Source organism: Podarcis muralis, chromosome 17, assembly GCF_964188315.1.
Source record: "Podarcis muralis chromosome 17, rPodMur119.hap1.1, whole genome shotgun sequence".
Lineage (NCBI taxonomy): Eukaryota > Metazoa > Chordata > Lepidosauria > Squamata > Lacertidae > Podarcis > Podarcis muralis.
In genome coordinates this window covers 27,815,110-27,836,747 of record NC_135671.1, presented here as the reverse complement: position 1 = coordinate 27,836,747, position 21,638 = coordinate 27,815,110, and the positions used below count along the sequence as shown (strand labels likewise).

General features: G+C 46.2%; 1 protein-coding gene across 1 annotated transcript in view; it reads right to left on the bottom strand.

The window, feature by feature from the left end:
* The window catches only part of FOCAD (focadhesin), a 127,894-nt gene that overhangs the window by 83,427 nt on the left and 22,829 nt on the right, over positions 1 to 21,638 (bottom strand). Inside the window, exons 11-14 of the mRNA XM_028712104.2 lie at positions 19,506 to 19,763; positions 8,465 to 8,569; positions 6,644 to 6,745; positions 2,594 to 2,724 (exon numbers count right to left, since the gene is read on the bottom strand). Of these exons, the coding sequence (XP_028567937.2) occupies positions 2,594 to 2,724; positions 6,644 to 6,745; positions 8,465 to 8,569; positions 19,506 to 19,763 (596 nt within the window). The remainder of the gene's footprint in view (positions 1 to 2,593; positions 2,725 to 6,643; positions 6,746 to 8,464; positions 8,570 to 19,505; positions 19,764 to 21,638) is intronic.

Genomic DNA, 21,638 nt, shown 5'->3' with positions numbered 1-21,638 from the left:
ACTTTGCCTCGGAAGCTGAACATGCGCCGCTCATTTGAGTCCCCATTGTAATTAAAGCCTTCTGTTTTGATTGCAGTGTTCTGAGGTGATATTTTGTGCTTTTGTTTTTGCTATTTTTTGCATTTTTGTTTGTGTGGCTTTTTCATTTTTGTGACTGTGGCTTGTTTTTCGTTTTATGGTTCATTGGTTGATTGATTGTGTGACTGCGGAAATGGATAAAAGCTCCCCATCCAAACACTCACTATCATCAGCACAGGTAAGAATTTTTTTTTTAATTTTTGTCATCTATAATACTGTCTTATTTATTTTATAGTACAGAACATTGATTGTTGCTTTCATTTTATGGATCAATGGTCTTATTAGATAGTAAAATTCATGTTAAATTGCTGTTTTAGGGGTTGTTTTTAAAAGTCTGGAACGGATTAATCCATTTTGCAGTCCTTTCAATGGGAAAGTGCGTCTTGGTTTTGAAACGCTTTGGTTTTGGAATGGACTTCCGGAATGGATTAAGTTTGAGAACCAAGGTACCACTGTATTTGATCTGAGCGCATCTCATAGCAATTGCTGATTTATCCATAGTAGTACATGGCAACTTCTTAATCAGATAGGGATATCATTATCGCCATAATCATTCCATTTCTTAGTCAAATACCGTCTCCTGAAACAGCTTGGGTCAATGTAAAAGGTCTGTGTCCAAGATGGTTGGAAACAGAGTTGAAGAGACTTTGCCAAGATCCTGGATGTGGTACAATGAATCGCCATCAAGAAATAAGGTACAGAGGTATATATCCATGTTGTCTGACACAGAGTCGTACAACTTTCCCTCCTTTGGTTAGCTGCTGGCATAACTTTTCAAACCAGATGCTGGAACAAAAACCAGGAACACTGGCATGTCGTGGGTGTTGGTGGCAAACTGGAGTGTTAAAGTTGGTCCTGCTCTTTGGACAAAGCAAAGTCAGAAGCCTAGGCTCCTAATAAAGAAAGTCTAGCCAGTCCAAAAGCTGCACAAAGCCTGTCAATCACAGAAGTTGATACTGTGCACCCCTTTGTCCTTAAGCTCAGAGGCTTAAGCAGAGACAATCCATAGTGGCTCAGAAGCATGGGTCCATATCTTTCTTTTCCATTCCTCCAGAGAAAAATGTTTTTTATTCCAATTTTTAACAATCAACTATTAATATATTTCCTGCTATTTTATGGAACTTGGTCAGCGTTACTTGTTCTAATCTACTGTACCTAAAAGTGTAACTATAGGCTCAAATGGTTGCTTCTATCTAATGATCTACCGTATTTTTCGCTCCATAAGACGCACTTTTCCCCTCTTAAAATCTAAGGGGAAATATCTGTGCGTCTTATGGAGCAAATGTGTGGTCCCAGGGGCTGGGGGGGAACCTGGGCTTCCCCCACCAGCCCTGACAAGCTCCTGAGCAGCTCTGGGGTAGCCCACGAAGCCTCCGCAGGGCAGCGGGGAGCCTTCGCGTGGCTATCCCTGGCTTTTGCGGGAGGTGGGGGAAGGGACAGAGCGAGGCTCTCTCACTTCCCCCACCTCCCACAAAAGCCCCCCAAGAGCCGCACTCCCTTTGAAGAGCTGTGCGGAGTGTGTGTGTGTGTGTGTGGCTCTTGGGGGCTTTTCTCCCTCCTCGGGGAAAAGCCTGCAGGCGCCGCACACACGCTCCACGCGGCTCATGAAAGGGAGCGCTGAGCAGAGCCTGGGATGCATATAAGCTCTGCTCACTGCTCCCTTTGAATAATATTTTTTTTCTTTAATTCCCCCCCAAAAAGTATGGTCAGGTGTGCCTTATGGAGCGAAAAATACCATATATCAGGCATGTCCAACCGGTCGATCACGATATACTAGTCGATTGCGGGGTGTCCGTGGTAGATCATGGCCAATCGCGGGATCGTGATTGATCACCCCGCCCCCCAAAAAAGCCGAACAACTTTGGCTCATCCTCACCGAAAAATGCTCAACAACTCTGGTCAATCCAATGGGTAGATCATTGCCAGTTTATTTATAGTGGATGTAGATCACTGTCTCTTGGAAGATGAATGTGCCTGATCTATATATAGTCTTGCAAAGTTGAACTGAACAACGGATTAATGGCTTAAATCCCAAAATGTGAACCTGAATCCGTTGTTGGACCAAATGCAAACAAGTACAGCGGTACCTCAGGTTAAGTACTTAATTCGTTCCGGAGGTCCGTACTTAACCTGAAACTGTTCTTAACCTGAAGCACCACTTTAGCTAATGGGGGCTCCTGCTGCTGCCATGCCGCCGGAGCACGATTTCTGTTCTCATCCTGAAGCAAAGTTCTTAACCTGAAGCACCATTTCTGGGTTAGCGGAGTCTGTAACCTGAAGCATATGTAACCTGAAGCATATGTAACCTGAGGTACCACTGTAATAATTTCATCTTCTCTTTCTAAAAACTACCCTGTGTTTCCAGCAGTCAGTCTTGCCCTCCAGAAAATGTAACTGCAATGGGGAGAGACCAAGCCCCAGGTACAGCACCAAGAATCCAATGAAGCACACAAATCTCTGCAGTTCTGGACAAACTTAATCCCAAACAACCACTTTGGGGGACGCCGTTGTTTACCTTTGCTTGCATATGTCTCTGATAGAAGCAGCTTTGGCAATCACCTTCTCCCACTGAGTATCTTTTCCAACGGATAAGGAAGCCATATCCGACATCGCCATGAATCGCTGCAGTTCTGGGTAAACACGATCCTAAAAATAATTTGACGGAAGGGGAAAGGTTTAGCAATTTAAATTTACCAGGATAACATTCTATTTTACGCAGCTCCCGAAAGTCATTTACATTGCAAAGTGCTGTGCCCCCTGCTGCAAAGCCTATTAAGATGCGGTTTCATGTACATCTGTAGTTAATATACTGCAACTTAAGCAAACATAGAACGACAGCAAGTGTTCACAGAACTATAGTCGTAAAGTGTTGAAAGCATGTCACGCAGTGGCGGAGCTTCATGCTCCAGCACCGGGGGTGGAGAGCAAGCGGGGGCGTGGCTGGTGCGCATCCTGGGGGCGTGGCACGCCGCCTACAAGGGCATGACGCCCAGCGTGGGGGGCCCAGCCACGATGGCACTCAACCGGGTGCATGGGGCGGGGGGCAGTGCACTCCCCCCGACCCTTCTTCCTCTGCCAGTGATGTGACATGCAGTATTTCATTACTACTACTACTTATAATAATTTATTATTTATACCCCGCCCATCCGGCTGGGTTTCTCCAGCCACTCTGGGCAGCTTCCAACAAAGTATTAAAATACAGTAGTCTGTTAAACATTAAAAGCTTCCCTAAAGAGGGCTGCCTTCAGATGTCTTCTAAAAGTCTGGTAGTTGTTCTTCTCTTTGACATCTGGTGGGAGGGCGTTCCACAGGGCAGGTGCCACCACTGAAAAGGCCCTCTGCCTGGTTCCCTGTAACTTTGCTTCTCGCAGTGAGGGAACCACCAGAAGGCCCTCAGCACTCAGTGTCCGGGTAGAACGATGGGGGTGGAGATGCTCCTTCAGGTATACTGGTATATTAATCCCTACAACCCGAGATAGGTCAGTATTGTTTAGGCCAGGCACGTCCAATTCACAAGAGACTGCGATCTACTCCCAGTATAAAAATTCTGGCATTGTCATTGGAGGGAGGAGGAGCGTGGGGGGGGGGGTGGAAGGTGGCGGCTAACTGGAAGCGGGGGGAGATAGCCCAGAGTTGTTGAAAATCAATCAACAGCCTGACCTACGCAAACACTCGCACCCGTTGTGCTTACTTGCGCTTGCTGCCTAGCCCAGCTTCCCCTGCTGCTTCGGCGGCACCTAGCACAAGGGGCAGGGGCACCTAGCACTAGGGAGGGACCTAGCACTAGGGGCAGCAACATTCCTTGCCCACTTTATTTAAACCCGAGCTCGACCAGGATCACCCCCGATCGACCAGGATGACCCAGGGGATCTACCTGTTGATCACGGTCGACAAGTTGAACATGTCCGGTCTAGGCCAATGGGTTGGAATCCCCAGTTTGATGGCCTGTTGCCAGATTATTTTTTTCTGCCCATCTGCAATATGAGTGATGATAAGGTAAAGGTAAAGGGACCCCTGACCGTTAGGTCCAGTCGTGGCCAACTCTGGGGTTGCGGTGCTCATCTCGTTTTACTGGCTGAGGGAGCCGGCGTACAGCTTCCGGGTCATGTGGCCAGCATGACTAAGCCACTTCTGGCGAACCAGAGCAGCGCACGGAAACGCAGTTTACCTTCCCACCGGAGTGGTACCTATTTATCTACTTGCACTTTGACGTGCTTTCGAACTGCTAGGTTGGCAGGAGCAGGGACCGAGCAACGGGAGCTCACCCCGTCGCGGGGATTCGAACCGCCGACCTTCTGATCGGCAAGTCCATGGTTCGAAGGTAAACGGTGTTTCCATGTGCTGCTCTGGTTCGCCAGAAGCGGCTTAAGTCATACTGGCCACATGACCCGGAAGCTGTACGCCGGCTCCCTCAGCCAATAAAGCGAGATGAGTGCTGCAACCCCAGAGTCGGCCACGACTGGACCTAATGGTCAGGGGTCCCTTTACCTTTACCTTACCACACACTTACCTTACCACCACACTTACCACACAACTTAAGTTTCAGGTTTCCCTAAACAAAGCTGTCAGGGAACTGCCATCAGCTCAGAGGCTAGAGATGGAAGGGCAGTTGTGTTATAGTGAGCCTTCGAAAATCTTGTGAAGCAGTTCCTCTTCCGGCGAGGAGGAAAACCCCACCTCCAGTGAAGAAGAGGTGCAAGGACCAGAGGATGCTAGGGAGAGCCTCAACACCGCGTCTGAGCAAACTGGAGAGGCGGGAAGCACGCCCCTGCCAGCGCCCATTCTGCGCAGTAGGTTTCGGCGCAGCGAGGGACGGAAAAGGCTGGGAGTGATGTGACTTTTATGATGGGGGAGGTACAAAAACCGACCACTCCCGGATTCTGCTAGCGATTGAGCCAGACATGAACTTACGATGGTCTTCACTGTAAATAGTTTGCACCAAGAATAAAGCCTGGAAAAGACAGGTCGGAGTCTTGCCTGTTTACTCTCGAGCAACCACACCAGCATCTGACAAAAGCTCAACAATTTTAGGGGCTTCCTAAAAAGCTAAACAACTTTTGGGGTATCCTGGTTTTTACTTTGACAGATTAGAGAACTGGGCCAAAACAAACAAGATGAACTTTAACGGGGAGAAATGTAAAGTATTGCACTTGGGCAAAAAAAATGAGAGGCACAAATACAAGATGGGTGACACCTGGCTTGAGAGCAGTACATGTGAAAGGATCTAGGAGTCTTGGTTGACCACAAACTTGACATGAGCCAACAGTGTGACGCGGCAGCTAAAAAAGCCAATGCAATTCTGGGCTGCATCAATAGGAGTATAGCATCTAGATCAAGGGAAGTAATAGTGCCACTGTATTCTGCTCTGGTCAGACCTCACCTGGAGTACTGTGTCCAGTTCTGGGCACCACAGTTCAAGAAGGACACTGACAAACTGGAACGTGTCCAGAGGAGGGCAACCAAAATGGTCAAAGGCCTGGAAACGATGCCTTATGAGGAACGGCTAAGGGAGCTGGGCATGTTTAGCCTGGAGAAGAGGAGGTTAAGGGGTGATATGATAGCCATGTTCAAATATATAAAAGGATGTCATATAGAGGAGGGAGAAAGGTTGTTTTCTGCTGCTCCAGAGAAGCGGACACGGAGCAATGGATCCAAACTACAAGAAAGAAGATTCCACCTAAACATTAGGAAGAACTTCCTGACAGTAAGAGCTGTTTGACAGTGGAATTTGCTGCCAAGGAGTGTGGTGGAGTCTCCTTCTTTGGAGGTCTTTAAGCAGAGGCTTGACAACCATATGTCAGGAGTGCTCTGATGGTGTTTCCTGCTTGGCAGGGGGTTGGACTCGATGGCCCTTGTGGTCTATTCCAACTCTATGATTCTACTTTTAAAATATGGCAACCCCAGGATACGCACGGGAGAATGAAGCACAGCATCCTGCTAACCAAGTGCACTGTCGAACTCCAAAAATACTGGGTTCCGGCATTGGTAATTCAATGAAAAATTGGTTTCTGTTTTTTTAAAAAAGATTCATTCATTTAAAAAAATCTGCAGTATCTCAGTACACATACGATAACAGTACAGTCATGCCTTGCTTGACAAGCGCCTTGTGACTCGAACGTTTTGGCTCTCGAATGCCGCACACCTGGAAGTGATTATTCCGGTTTGTGAACGTTCCTTGAAACCCAAACGTCCGACGTGGCTTCCGATTGGCTGCTGGAGCTTCCTACAGCCAATCGGAAGCCGCGCTTTGGTTTCCGAACATTTTGGAAGTTGAATGGACTTCCGGAACTGATTCTGTTCAACCCCTGAGGTATGACTGTATTGTAAAAGCTTCCAAGAACAAATTATTCTGCATACTCCCCTCCTAGAGTGGCCTGAAGGATTAGCTCTTAACAACAACAACTTTATTATGTATACCCCACCCATCTGGGCAGGTTTGCCCCAGCCACTCTCAACAACGTTCCTACCAGCCATTGTTAAGCAAGAGGCAACAGCACGATCAATTATTCCCCCAAAATGTGATTTTTCGAGACAGAGATTAATTGCTTTCCATCTTTTTGACAACCTGCTTCTCCCATAAAGATGTCATCAGGCGTAATGCAACAGCTTGAAGCTCTGGCGTGTTTCCCAACACCTGTAGGGCACGTAAAATCTGAGCCACGCAGACCTGAAAGAGATCGTTTGCTCATTTGTAAAAACAGAACTTTCCCTACATTCATTTACAATGCAGAATACGTCTGGAGAGATTAATTTTGCAGCAGATACAAAAACGCCGATCAGTTCTGCGTGCCAGGCATCTGAGGCTACATCCAGACGGCAACTTTTTCACCTTGACGGCAGCACCATTTTGCATTATGATAGGAGCGCAGGAGGCAGAAGCGGAAATGTTAGGTGCCAGAGAAGGTGCTGAGGTGAGGCTTTGGCAACAGTTCTGCGTTGTCACTGGGTTAATGACTAATCTTTTAATCTTCTATTTTCGGGGGGGGGGGGGGCATGCAGGCCTATTCAGTCAACACACCTGACTGTAAATAAATCACCTCTCTGGAAACCTTGGGAGATAATCTTTTTAAAGATCTTTATTCACTGAAGGCATATTTACATTTCCTACAGTGTAACCTGAGCTACACCCATAGTATATAGTGCTATGGGCTACTTCTATTTCCTACAATTAGAGATATTATTTCTGAGCTTCTGTTTGTTGCAATCCGAATGTTCCCGGCTACAAGGCATTCAGGCTATGTAGATCCACATCTTTGACAATCACCCATAGCCTGAATGAGGGACAAAAGTAGTACTAGTGGTAATAATAATAATAATAATAATAATAATAATAATAATAATAATATTGTTTACACCCCACCCATCTGGTTGGGTTTCCCCAGCCACTCAAGGCGGCTTCCAACATAAGATTAAAAATATATTAAAACATCAGTCAATAAACTTCCCTAAACAGGGCTGCCTTCAGATGTCTTCTAAACATCAGATGGTTGTTTATTTCTTTGACATCTGATGTGAGGGCGTTCCACAAGGCAGGCAACACTACCAAGAAGGCCCTCTGCCTGGTTCCCTGTAACCTCACTTGTCTCAGGGAGGGAACTGCCAGAAGGCCCTTGGAGCTGGACCTCAGTGTCCGGGCAGAACGATGGGGGTGGAGACGCTCCAGGCCATTTAGGGCTTTAAAGGTCAACACCAACACTTTGAATTGTGCTCAGAAACATACTGGGAGCCAGTGTAGGTCTTTCAAGACCGGTGTTATGTGGTCTTGGCGGCCGCTCCCAGTCACCAGTCTAGCTGCTGCATTCTAGATTAATTGCAGTTTCCGAGTCACCTTCAAAGGTAGCCCCACAGAGAGCGCATTGTAGTAGTCCAAGTGGGAGATAACTAGAGCATGCACCACTCTGGCGAGACAGTCTGCGGGCAAGGAGGGTCTTAGCCTGAGTACCAGGTGGACCTGGTAAACAGCTGCCCTGGACACAGAATTGACCTGCACCTCCATGGACAGCTGTGAGTCCAAAATGACTCCCAGGCTGTGCACCTGGTCCTTCAGGGGCACAGTTGCCCCATTCAGGACCAGGGAGTCCACCACACCCGCCTGCCCCCCAATAACAGTACTTCTGTCTTGTCAGGATTCAACCTTAATCCGTTAGCCACCATCCATCCTCCAACCACCTCCAGGCAAGTAACATATTCCATATGGATTCCTCTAGGGAAGATAAAGCATTTTGTTGGAACAAGATGCCACCCATTTAAGTGATGGTAAATGACATTCTACCAAGGCGCTTTCATTGCTCTCAACATTTCCCCCCAAAATTAAAAGGAAAGCAAATCCGCCTTTAAGAAACAAAACGCCTTTTCCAGCGGAGAAAAGTTAAAATTTCGTACTGACCTTATGAACACCCAAAGCAGGCAAAGTATACAAGATTTCCCGGCACAGCGTGGGCTCCAGCGGCGTCCCCAACTTAAACATCAGGACGGGAATCAGATTTGGCACCTAAAATAAATAACACCCATAAAAAATGGGTTGCTATGCTTCTGTGTGTGGACAACAATGATAAACATCATCGCCATTTTGAGCTGCTCTCCAAGTCTTCATAAAACGATTAGTTACAAACAGAAACAAAAATACGAACACAGAAATGTATTTTTCTGGAACACAACAAAATTCAGGGGTATGCGAATTGTACAGACGATTGTTTCCAAGGCTCTTTTATTTTTTAACAATTCTGTTCCTTCATCTTCCAGCAGAGTATTGCAAAGTTTTCCATCTCAGTTTTATTATTTGCTTCCAGAGTGAAGCTCTGTCCTGAGTTTTGTTATTCAGGGAGGGTTCCCCTGCTCCCCGGTTACCTCCAATTACTGTAACTTTGGAACTGACTTAGTGATCCCAAGTTTGGACGTTTGAGCTGGCTTGAAACCAAAGAACAAATTCAAACCACACCCCTTACTTATTGGCCAGTGGGCATACAGATACTGAAAAGGGTCTGCACAGTCTTAAATTAAATTCCTTCAAGGACCATTAACTCAAACAGGTTCTGAACCTTTCTGAAATGTTAAGGAAGTTTGCCAGTTCCTGTGCACGCATGGAAATTAAATAAATTCTGAAAGCACCCAAAAGTTCCTGTTTGTTATGAGAAAGGACATCACAGTCAGCCTTGCGGTTTCATGATGATTGGCTGCCACTGAACATTGGGCTTTACAACATAACTGAAGAAAGGTCCCTGCCCCAAGGATGTTTACAATCTACAGTTTGAAAAAGATAAAGGAAAAAAGGGACAAGGAGGCAGCAAAGGATGAACAGAAGAAGATTTTGCTCAATTCACCCTAAATCCAATGCAGTTTGCTGCCATTGTACCAAAAGACTGTATTTTTAGAGTTGGTTGCAAATAAATTCAGCATTACTATATAGTCTTGTTTTGAAAATAGGCCATCTTCTCTTTTAATTTGGATATCTATACAGCAATCAACCTTCGGCAAAACTGTAATTTTAACTCAATTTAACAGCGTGAAGAGGCAGGGGGAGCTGTTATCACCAGAACTCTCTTCCATTTCGTGATTATTATTCATGGTTATTTATTAAATTTGTGTGCTACCCTTCATCCAAAGATCCCAGGGTAGTTCACAACAGATAAATAGCTAAGTGAGTGGTACTTTGACTTGGATGCTTCTACAAGCATTGCGCGGCGGCAGCGGCGGGAGGCCCCATTAGCTAAAGTGGTACCTCAGATTACGAACAGTTTCAGGTTAAGAACAGACCTCCAGAACGAATTAAGTTCTTAACCTGAGGTACCACTGTATGTACATTCCCCATATGGGGAATAGTCCCAGTGCTTCTGCTAGCTGAGAGCTAGCAGAGCAGTCCTAGCTAGAAGCTGGTCAAATGAAGAAGGAAGTCAAAAAGAGGGAGGTGTGCTGCGTGACTCGTCCTTTTGTTACCTGGACAGGTAAGGTCACGCCCACCTTTAGTCACATGCAAAAGAAAGGATGCTCCAGCTAGGAGGAACAGGAAGTTTCGACTGGCTGGACCAAACATTCCCTCACATGTCTTTTCTAACATGACAAGGAACGTTGTACTTGACTGCCTCTCATGGATCACATCCCACAAGCAGGGCATGATGCGCATGCACGAGGCAAGAGAAGTAAGTGAGCATATTCGGCAGAAGGAATAATCTTCCCACATGAGGATCTGAGAGTCAGATGCTGGGCAGTTTTTCTCAACAGCCTCCTCTGATTTCTTTCCACCGGAGCCAGTTGGATGCTGCCTCCCAGTAAGAGTGGGGCAAACCTGGGATTCATTAGGCTGAAAAAAGCTCAGCCCAGGTGCAGAAGAGGAGAGCTGAGGAGGAAAGTATGGTAGAAAGTGAGTTCCTCACAAATCCATATTGTTTTTATTTTATTAAAAGGAGTAGTTGTTTGGCCAACATTTCTGGAATTTCCCCCCACCCCCTTCCATCTATCTTTAATCACATTAGCGGGTTGTGATGATTTACGCAACTTTCGTTTTGATCTCCGAAAGTTCTCCGATGATAAACATTTTGCTTGAAATTAGCATAACTTCAAACAGAAACGAAACACTCCAAAGTCGGATGGTTCCAAAACCATTAAGACTACTCCCAGGACGTTCAACTTGGCAAGAGACATTAACGGTTCCTTCTGAAAACTGACTTTAGAATAAAAATATAGCAAGGAAACGTTGGAAGTCTACTTGCTAGTTCTGTTAACTATTTTGCAATATCCTAGCTACATAACATGTTGGATTTGATACTGCATTAAAACTAAGGATTTTAAAGGCTACATTTTTCTGCTTTATGTCTTTAAAGACGGAGCTGGGAGTTTAAATCCTTTTGATCTTGGGAGCTTATACTTTTGGCTGAAAATTTAAGACAACCCATTAGTCTTGCAGCTTTTGAATACCTGCCAAATTGTATATTTATCCTCAGAGTGGCTAACTGGCAAGATAAAGTTGTTTTAAATAAATACACATGTCCACATGAAGCCGTATACCCAGAGACAGTCGAGGCTGTTGGCGTGAACAGAAAATTATACCCATATTTGTGTGTGTGAACTAGTCCAGAGATGTCTCTTGCAGGAACCTCCTTTTGAAAGGAAAATATCTATGCTCCCTCTATGGTTTGTTGTTCAGAAATAACACTCGTTTTTCCAACCACAAAGAAGACCCGCCCCTCAAGTTAAAACATAAGTAAGGGAGGGCTGCATCCTTGCCAGGGCGAAATGAGCATTTGGTCTCCATTGGGTTTTCCCGACAGTTTTCCAAGAGCCGCCCTGCAGATTCATTAACTCTCAGTGCATCTGAGCACCTTCAGAAAGCCAGCAAATTTGTTGCTTAGCAACGCAGCATTTTCAATCCCTCTCCATCCCTAAAGATTCAGCAGTTAGGTCAACCCTCCCCATTAAGTGCCTGACAAAAGGTTGTTTTTTTTTACCAGATTTCTCTTTTGAAAACAAAACAAAACAAAACAAAACGGGAATCTGCATTTCAAAACCACCAACCAGCGTCTCAGTAAAGTCAGTCTTGCAAACAGATTTACGACGAAGGCTCTTCGGATGATGAGACTGTATCAGAATCTGACACTTCGTAAAATGGAACTTTCACGTAAAATGGAACTTTCGCGTGCGGTTCCAACTTGTCTTTCGTTCAGCAGCAAATACAACAGCCAATGCCATTGGCTGGGACAAATAAATATAACCAGACAACCACTCTCTCAGTTTAAGAATTCTTCTGTTAGAAAGCTCATGAGAAAGATATTAAAAAATATGTGAAACGAAGACCACAGTCCAATGTACACTTACTTGGGACTAAGCCACGTTTAGCAGAGTGGGCCTGACTTCCAAGTAAACATGCTTAGACTTCTGCTGCCAGATTGCATTTTCTTGATATATTAAATACATCTACAACACTCGGGACTCAAGAGGAATGAAAAACATATACCTGTTCAATTTTATGCAGAACTGACACTCCCACTGAAGGCAAAAATGTTTATTGAAGATGGCAGAAGGGTCTACTCTAAGGATGGTGGACATCGGATATCGCTCATCTTCCTTCAAGCCAGAGTATTTCTTTTTTTAAATTCATTTATTTTATTTATAAAATTCCTTACCCTACCCGCCCTTCAAAAAGTCCCAGGGTGGGTAACAAGAAGTAAAACAGAGATAGTCAAGAAGGCAGCTAAAACCGTTCCACCCAAAACAATACAGAAGAGATCAGTGAATTTTTTTGTAGGGCCAGAGGCACCAGCTTGCAAGGGCAATGGGGGGGGGGCACATCATGCACAACATGTCCCAACACCATTTGCATGAGCATCGCGCTTCCCTCCCTGAGCTGGGCAGACATGGGGGCAGAGTAGGGTGTCTTCAAGCTTCATCAGTAGGTTTCTGATTTGGAGGATGGATGGCGGCTAACGGACTGAGGTTGAATCCTGACAAGATAGAAGTATTGTTATTGGGGGACAGGGGGTGGGCAGGTGTGGGAGACTCCCTGGTCCTGAATGGGGTAACTGTGCCCCCGAAGGACCAGGTGCGCAGCCTGGGAGTCATTTTGGACTCACAGCTGTCCATGGAGGCACAGGTCAATTCTGTGTCGAGGGCAGCTGTCTCCCAGCTCCATCTGGTACGCAGGATGGGACCCTCCCTGCCCGCAGACTGTCTCGCCAGAGTGGGGCATGCTCTGGTTATCTCCCACTTGGACTACTGCCATGCGCTCTCCGTGGGGCTACCTTTGATGGTGACCCAGAAACTACAACTACAGTGGTACCTCGGGTTAAGAACTTAATTCGTTCTGGAGGGCCATTCTTAACCTGAAAATGTTCTTAACGTGAGGTACCACTTTAGCTAATGGAGCCTCCTGCTGCTGCCGCGCCACCGGAGCACGATTTCTGTTCTCATCCTGAAGCAAAGTTCTTAACCCGAGGTACTATTTCTGGGTTAGCGGAATCTGTAACCTGAAGCATCTGTAACCCGAGGTGCCACTGTAAAGCAGAATGCAGCAGCCAGACTGGTGGTTGGGAACGGCCGCCGAGACCATATTACACCAGTCCTGAAATATCTACATTGGCTCCCAGTACATTTCCAAGCACAATTCAAAGTGTTGGTGCTGACCTTGAAAGCTCTAAACGGCCTCAGCCCAGTATACCTGAAGGAGCATCTCCACCCCCATTGTTCTGCCCAGACACTGTGGTCCAGCTCCGAGGTGGTTCCCTCCCTGCGAGAAGTGATGTTACAGGGAGCCAGGCAGAGGGCCTTCTCGGTAGTGGCACCCGCCCTGTGGAACACCCTCCCGTCAGATGTCAAGGAAATAAACAACTACCTGACTTTTAGAAGACATCTGAAGGCAGCCCTGTTTAGGGAAGGTTTTAATGACTAATGTTTTGATGTATTTTTAATCTTATGTTGGAAGCCACCCAGAGTGGCTGGGGAAACCCAGCCAGATGGGCAGGGTATAAACAAACAAACAAATTATTATTATTATTATTATTATTATTATTATTATTATTATTATTACTATTTCACATGATTTCACGCAAGTATGCAAGGACCCGGAATACAACTCCTGTGAAAACGGGGTGTCCCCTGTATTCATCCTTGCTTGGTGTTCTCTTCACCCAATACAGTGGTAGCTCGGGTTAAGTACTTAATATATACCCAAGTACTTAATTCGTTCCGGAGGTCCGTTCTTAACCTGAAACTGTTCTTAACCTGAAGCACCACTTTAGCTAATGGGGCCTCCTGCTGCTGCTGCGCCACCAGAGCACGATTTCTGTTCTCATCCTGAAGCAAAGTTCTTAACCTGAAGCACTATTTCTGGGTTAGCGGAGTCTGTAACCTGAAGCGTCTGTAACCTGAAGCGTATGTAACCTGAGGTACCACTGTACAGCCAAAGTTAAAAGCAGCAAAGGCTGAGGCCATTGGCTCTTCTATGTTGCTACCCCAGTAGAGAACACCTGCCATTACTGTCCTATCTCCAGTCAACAAGACTTAAACTCTATTGATTTATATTCTTGCAGCACCACAGTTCTTTGAAGACTTGAAAATTTTTACAGATTGCAGATACTTTCAAGGATCACATGTGTTCTGCAAACCGCACATCCATTGCTCTCTGCTCTGTGTCAAAATCAAGATGTTCCACTTTCAACTCCTGATTTTCTGGCAACTAAAGAACACCCAATACGAGTTCTTGGCATTTCATTCATTTACCCAACAAACACTCCCTGCTTCCCCAGAGCAGAGGGTTTAGAATATGGTCATTATTGCTTAAGGCATTTCTCTGTCAACAAAACCAAGTGTATAATTGGTTTTTCTTTTAAATACTCAAACTTCTACCTAAATGAGGCCACAATTTGCTGTGTTCTTTGTCTTTTATTTTTAAGCCGAAGAGCTGAAGAAGCACTCTCTTCTGATGAATTTCCCAGAAGGGTGTCATATACCAGGCAAATATTTTATTGCTGCAGTTGAGATAGCCCATAAAAGGGTGAATATCCCCAAGATACTCATAATCCACTAATAATGGTAATAGATCTTGTGTTACAATGCACAAATGACCTCTCACTCAAACAATTTATTTTATCCCCCCCCCCCTTTTTGCAGCACGGTTGGATTCACATGCAAAATAATAACAGTTTTTGTGGGTTTTCTCTTTTTTTGCACAGTGAGTCAATTCATCCGATTAGGAAGACTGTATTAAAGTCTTTTGCAAACAGACCAAGTCAGTATGGCCTTAGCAGCCATTTTATTTCAGTGAAGCCAGTGATATTTTTTTTTCGGGAGGGGTGCAGGGGCACTGGCGAAGGAGTGGGAGTGTGGAGGGAGTGGACCACCCCCGGCACCACTATTCTGGTAGGGTGCCATCGCAGCAGGGCCCCGGGCACACGCCGCACTCCCTGTGCGCGCACCAGGCACCACGCCCCCAGAACGTGTGCCACACCCCTGCCGGCAGCTAGCCACACCCTTGTGGGTGGTGTGCCACGCCCCTGGAATGCGCACCACGCCCCCGGGCGTGTGCCACATCCTAGGGGGGGGGCCAGCCACGCCCACGCCTGCTCTCCACCCCCGGTAGCGGAGCGTGCAGCTTCGCCACTGCGCAAGGGTACGCATACCCCTAAACATTTTGAGAATCCAATTTTGACCTCATTGAGGGGCAGTATTTCAATGTGAGTTGGAAAACGAGAGTACAGTCATACCTTGGTGTTGAAGTAGCTTCAGGTTAAGCATTTTCGGATTGCGCTCCGCGGCGACCCAGAAGTAACGGAGTGTGTTACTTCCGGGTTCGTCGCTTGTGCATGCGCAGATGCTCAAAATGAAGTGGCGCGCATGCGCGGAAGCTACAAATTGCGAGACGCGCGGACACGGGTTGCGTTCGCTTCAGGATGTGAACGGGGCTCCAGAACAGATCCGGTTCACATCCAGAAGTACCACTAAACATTTTTTTTGGGGGGGGGGAGCACTGAGTGAAGCTATTTTATTTCCCTCTATGCAATCCAAGTAGGGTTGCCTCCCATCCCTAGAAAAACAGAATTGCTCCATTTTTGGACAAAACTGTCCCTTGTCCTGTTGGACAACAACAGGAGTTGGTAGAGCGTGGGGCTCTTAATCTCAGGGTTGTCGGTTTGAGCCCCACGTTGGGCAAAAGATTCCTGCATTGAAGGGGGTTGGTCTAGATGACCCACGGGGCCCTTCCAACTCTATGATTCTGTGAACCCTTCAGTATCTCAAAAGAACCACAAGTGACAACCGATAAATTAAGACCCATAGATTTCACATCTCCTAGTCATCCTTGCTATTAAAAATGCCATCAATACATACATTGTTCCAACATGAAACAGCAATTATCTCGAATGCAGCTCATTCCCAAACTGCATTTACATGAAAGTTAAGCCCAGAGATGTAAACAAAACATAATTCCAAGACTGCTTATCATCACCTCGGGACAACTCAGTGTCCCTTTATTGCAACATAAGCTGCTGCCAAATTGCCTGCACCAACCCTTGTCTTCCAAAAACCTGTCTTCCATTTTCTCACGTATTACACGTATCATTTAATTATTGACTATTTTTCCAATCAGCGGTTTCACACCACCCAAACTATATTTGTTACTTTCCATAGTAACGAATGTGCCTTAAGGCTTCTTTCAAATTTCAGAATCTGAGCCCCAAAAGAACCTGGGTCACGATCTGCCGTGAATTTTCATTCGAGAAACCTATTTCATCATCGAAATTTCTAAAATCCAAAATAATAATTTTAAAAAATAATCTGTTACAAAAAAAATCTATGACTCTCCTGCTAGTAACAAAGTCAGCCATAAAACTTCCTGGTAAGCCAAATACCTGAAGTTTACAGATCCAAAATGCATTTTTTGCCGCGGTCAATGTGGTTGACCTGGGGTTAAGCCATATCCTGATCCATGACTATGCAAATAATTTACAGCAGACAGCCACTGGCACCACGTTCTCTGCCGTTCCCTCTATTTCCCCCATTAGCTCCCCCAAAAAGCAAGCTTGTTTTTTATTCCGATGGAAGACCTCGAACAAAGACAACCCGAGCCATTTGAGGCTGAAAAGAAAATTCCCAAGATCCCCATTCCTTGTAAAGCAGTTTCCATTTATCTGTTTTGAATTAATACGATAAAAGCATCCCCAGCAAACCATCTGCAGGCAGCTGTTCCCACAGAGAGCTGCAAACAGCATGGCACGATTCCCTGGTTATCATTGTTTGGGCCTTTTTGCATTTTGAGTGGATGTTATTAAAAAGCAATAAGACAAGCAAGGAAATTAAATACAGCGATCAGCTGTAGGATTTCTGAAGAAGTGTTTTGCTTTCACTGTATTCTTGTTGGCCTTTGAGACTCTTTTATGCAACTTCACGGTGCATAAATAGCCGTTATAAAAGGTGCTGTGCGGCTTTTAATTCCCCCCCCCAACCAGCAAAAAACGCACATGTTACCAGCATATAAAGAAGTATTTCATACCTTTTTCTTAATTCTATGCCTGCCCTTGTAAAAGTTATTTGCAGTAAGTTAGTCTGTTGCTTCCGTTTGCATTTTAGTCGATGTGAACATTACGACATTCTAATTGCGCCAATATATACAACAGCTAAACCCAAGCTCCGATTCACACCTCCCTGTATCTGAAAAAAGCTTTCATGAGCAAGACCCTTTCTGGAAGAGACTGTTATGAGAAAAATACTGTTCCCTTTCCCTTGTGGGGTACCCAAGAGCCTGTATAGAGTTCTTATGTAGGTTCCCTATCGGTAGGGAAAAATAACAGAGGCTAACCAGAGAATTGTTGTTGAGTCGTTTAGTCATGTCCGACTCTTCGTGACCCCATGGACCAGAGCACGCCAGGCACTCCTGTCTTCCACTGCCTCCCGCAGTTTGGTCAAACTCATGCTGGTAGCTTCAAGAACACTGTCCAACCATCTCGTCCTCTGTTGTCCCCTTCTCCTTGTGCCCTCCATCTTTCCCAACATCAGGGTCTTTTCCAGGGAGTCTTCTCTTCTCATGAGGTGGCCAAAGCCTTGGAGCCTCAGCTTCACGATCTGTCCTTCCAGTGAGCACTCAGGGCTGATTTCCTTCAGAATGGAGAGGTTGGATCTTCTTACAGTCCATGGGACTCTCAAGAGTCTCCTCCAGCACCATAATTCAAAAGCATCAATTCTTCGGCGATCAGCCTTCTTTATGGTCCAGTTCTCACTTCCATACATCACTACTGGGAAAACCATAGCTTGAACTATATGGACCTTTGTTGGCAAGGTGATGTCTCTGTTTTTTAAGATGCTGTCTAGGTTTGTCATTGTTTTTCTCCCAAGAAGCAGAGAATATTGAGAAACAAAGCATCTAGTAAGCCTGATCTTCATTAAACTGTTGCAACAGGTCCCCCGTTCAACCCACACAGAACATTGGTGTGCAAGCCCTTATATAGACTTTTGAAATTGCCTCCCCTGTAGCTCAAGACCATCCCCCATACATACATCACAGAAGCAGGTGGTCCCCAGCAGAAATTTGTGTGTGTTGCTTCTCTCCTGTCTGCCAGAATACCTGATAATGCCTTATCTGATTGCCTTTTCTGGGCAGCCTGGCCATTTCTTGGAGATGGCAAATACTTAGTTCCGGAATCTCTTACGCATATTGAGAGTGTGCTCAGCTTAACAGATACTTGCCAGACTGTATAAGCCCCTACAGTCCAAAGACAACTGGAAAACTTTTCCCATTTCCTTCCTCCTATTTGAGGTCAATTTGGGAGTCAAAATAGCTTCAGGATTCTTCTCCTGTACTATTTCAGACACGTGGTTTATATACTTGTTTATATACTTGTTTGCCTTGTACACTTATGAACATATAATTTATATATATGAGACCTTAAATTCTTATAACAGAGACAAACAAGCACTGTCAGCTGGTTAAGGAAGGAGACCACACAATGGACTACCAGTGCTTCTCTCAAAACTGTGTTTAAAACATCCCAAGAAAGTGGAACACAGATGTCTTTTAAAGATAAGATAGCTGCTTATTTCCTTGACATCTGATGGGAGGGTGTTCCACAGGGTGGGAGCCACTGCCGAGAAGGCCCTCTGTCTGGTTCCCTGTAACCTCACTTCTCACAATGAGGGAACCGCCAGAAGGCCCTCGGCGCTGAACCTCAGTGTCCGGGCTGAACAATGGGGGTGGAGACACTCCTTCAGGTATACAGGATTAGGGCTTTAAAGGTCAGCACCAACACTTTGAATTGTGCTCGGAAACGTCCTGGAAGCTGATGCTTCTCTCTCAGGACTGGTGTTTTGTGGTCCCAGCGGCCGCTCCCAGTCACCAGTCTAGCTGCTGCATTCTGGATTAATTGCAGTTTCCGGGTCACCTTCAAAGGTAGCCCCACGGAGAGCGCATGGCAGTAGTCCAAGCGGGAGATAACCAGAGCATGCACCTCTCTGGTGAGACAGTCTTGGGGCAGGTAGGGTCTCATCCTGCGTACCAGATGAAGCTGGTAGACAGAATTGACCTGCGCCTCCATGGCCAGCTGTGAGTCCAAAATGACTCCCAAGCTGTGCATGTGGTCCTTCAGGGGCACAGTTACGCCATTCAGGACCAGGGAGTCCCCCACACCCACCTGCCCCCTGTCCCCCGAGAACAGTACTTCTGTCTTGTCGGGATTCAACCTCAATCTGTCAGTCGCCATCCATCCTCCAACCACCACCAGGAACTCACAAAAGACCTTCACCGCCTTCACTGGTTCTGATTTGAAAGAGAGGTAGAGCTGGATGTCATCTGCATACTGATGAACTGTCAGCAGCTCTCCATTCCTACCTTGGCAGAGGAGATGTGCCTAAAAGCCAGGAGCTACAGCGTGAAGGCATCACAGACCAAACTGGAAGGAGACGAGACCAGCCTTGGCTGCAGGCCCTCCATCACACGTCCAGGTTATTCTTACCTGGGACGAATCTGCTTTGGCGAGTTCTGTAGTGGCAGCTAATACGTCACAAAGGCAATCTCCGTTTTCTTGAACCAGGAGGTAAGCCAGCAGAAGGAACACGTGGGCAGGGACTTGCGTTGTAATGGGCAGCACGGATTTAAGAGAAGACAGCCAGTCGGAAACGGAAGACGTCTCTCCCAGGAGCCCCAGGAGCCCCCAGGTCGTATGCAATGAACCATAAGCACTGGTGATGGGGAAGAAAGGTTCGGAAGAGGCCTGAAGCAAAAGAAAAGGCACGTTCAAGCCAGGAAAGTCTGTATGTTCAAAATAGGGTACTCTATAAGTGAAATAAAAAATTAAATTGTTCCTCAGCGATTTGCCTAAAAAGCATGCAAAGAATTAAAAATAAAATGACACCATCTCACTGCTGTGAAAGGTATTTCCTTCAAATAAATTAAAGACACTGCTGTTGATAATTACACAAGCCCTTGCCGCAGCAACCAATCACACGTCCCCCAAATGCACTATCTGAGAATAAGACGCCACCCAATTTCCAACATTTTTTAAAAATAGAAACGAACCGCGTCTTAAACACAGAAAAGTATGGTCAGTTTCCAGGCAGAAGTTGATCACGGTGAGGGTTTGCCAAGCGTGCCTTCCTCTTAGCACGCTTCTAAGCACCCAGGTGACAGCTGGGGGAATTACGCCTTGTGTGGATGATACGATATGCACAACATAAATGTGATAAAGGGTCGTTCTTAGGGAGTCTCCCCAGGCCAGATCTCTAGCCTTGTTCCACACCTTCTCCAAACGTTTCTGTCCAGCCTGAACTCTGAGGATGCCTGGCACTTGCCTGGGTGATGGGTTTGTGGCTCAGCAAGTTCCTAGAAGCCTCTGGCAGTGGAATGGCTGGGATGTGGTTGCATCTTCTGCCCCCCCACACACACACACTCTTTGTTAGGATATTGATGTTTCGTTCTGCCTTAAGAGGAACAGATATGCGGAGTTGTTGTATGTCACATGTCCGTTTACTTCCAGCACAGTCTGCTGGGAAACTTCCATTGTACATTGCTTTTGCTGTACGGCTGTTTTGCTTGGACACGAAGGAAAGCAGACATGTTTTTCCCTTTGCTCCTGAACTATGCTGAATAAACGCCTGTAAATAATGCTTACACATGTCTCTGCCCGCCACTTCCGTTGTGAAGATTTATACACTCTGCTGATAAGAGCGTGCTCAGCTTCTGAACGTTTTGGAGGCTCGAGTCGCTGATGCTGTTCTGAGAACCGGAGTTCGCCCGGCTGCCGGCTGGTGGCTGGAGCCAGCTTCGGGCCTGCCTATTGCCCCTGTCTCCCAGGCAGAATCCCAACACTCTTTGCCTCTGGCCATGCCAGCACCGCCATGTGGCCCACAGAAGGTTATTCCCAAGGGAAAGTGGCCATCGGTGTGGAAATGGGTTTCCCAACTGGGAGAGACATCAAAGGAAGCAGCAGCAGGGAGAATAGGCAGGCTTGGAGGGGAATGTAGCGTTTGCCTCCTAGGATGGGTCATAAGGAAAGGGTTAAAATAGGTGTGGTGTGATTGGACAGTGAGAATGCAAGGGGGGAATAGAAGTTAGAGTGGGAGGTTTTGAAAGTCAGTTGAGGTTTGGGAGTTGAAGAAGGAAGAGGGAGGTTTAGGTGTGGGTTGGTAGAGTTGTATTGTGAGAGAGTGAGAGGAATTGTTACCGTAGGTGGAGTCAGATAGATAGTTGGAATAATCAGTTTGGAGTTATTAGGAACTAAGAATAAGAAATTGACAAGAGAAAAATTAGCTGTAACCATAAGCTTGTTCCTGCATTTAAAAATAAACTTGATTATTTGTTTATGTTAACAACTGACTGGACTCCGTGTGTCCCCGTGAGATACGGGGTGGTGGCAGCGGAAAAAGCAATCGCAGTGGTGGCACAGGGTCAATAGACCATCAAACGTCCAGGGGCCCTGTGTGTCATCGCCACAGGGGGCTACCTGAGGGGCTTTAACTGGTGCTGCGGACCAGCCTGTCAGGGGTCTCTTCCCCTTCCTCCTCCTCCTTTTGACAAGGGGCTGCAAGGAACTATGGGCAGCCATGCCCAAGACCAGCCAAGCGATTCCCAGCATCGCTAAGGTGACACA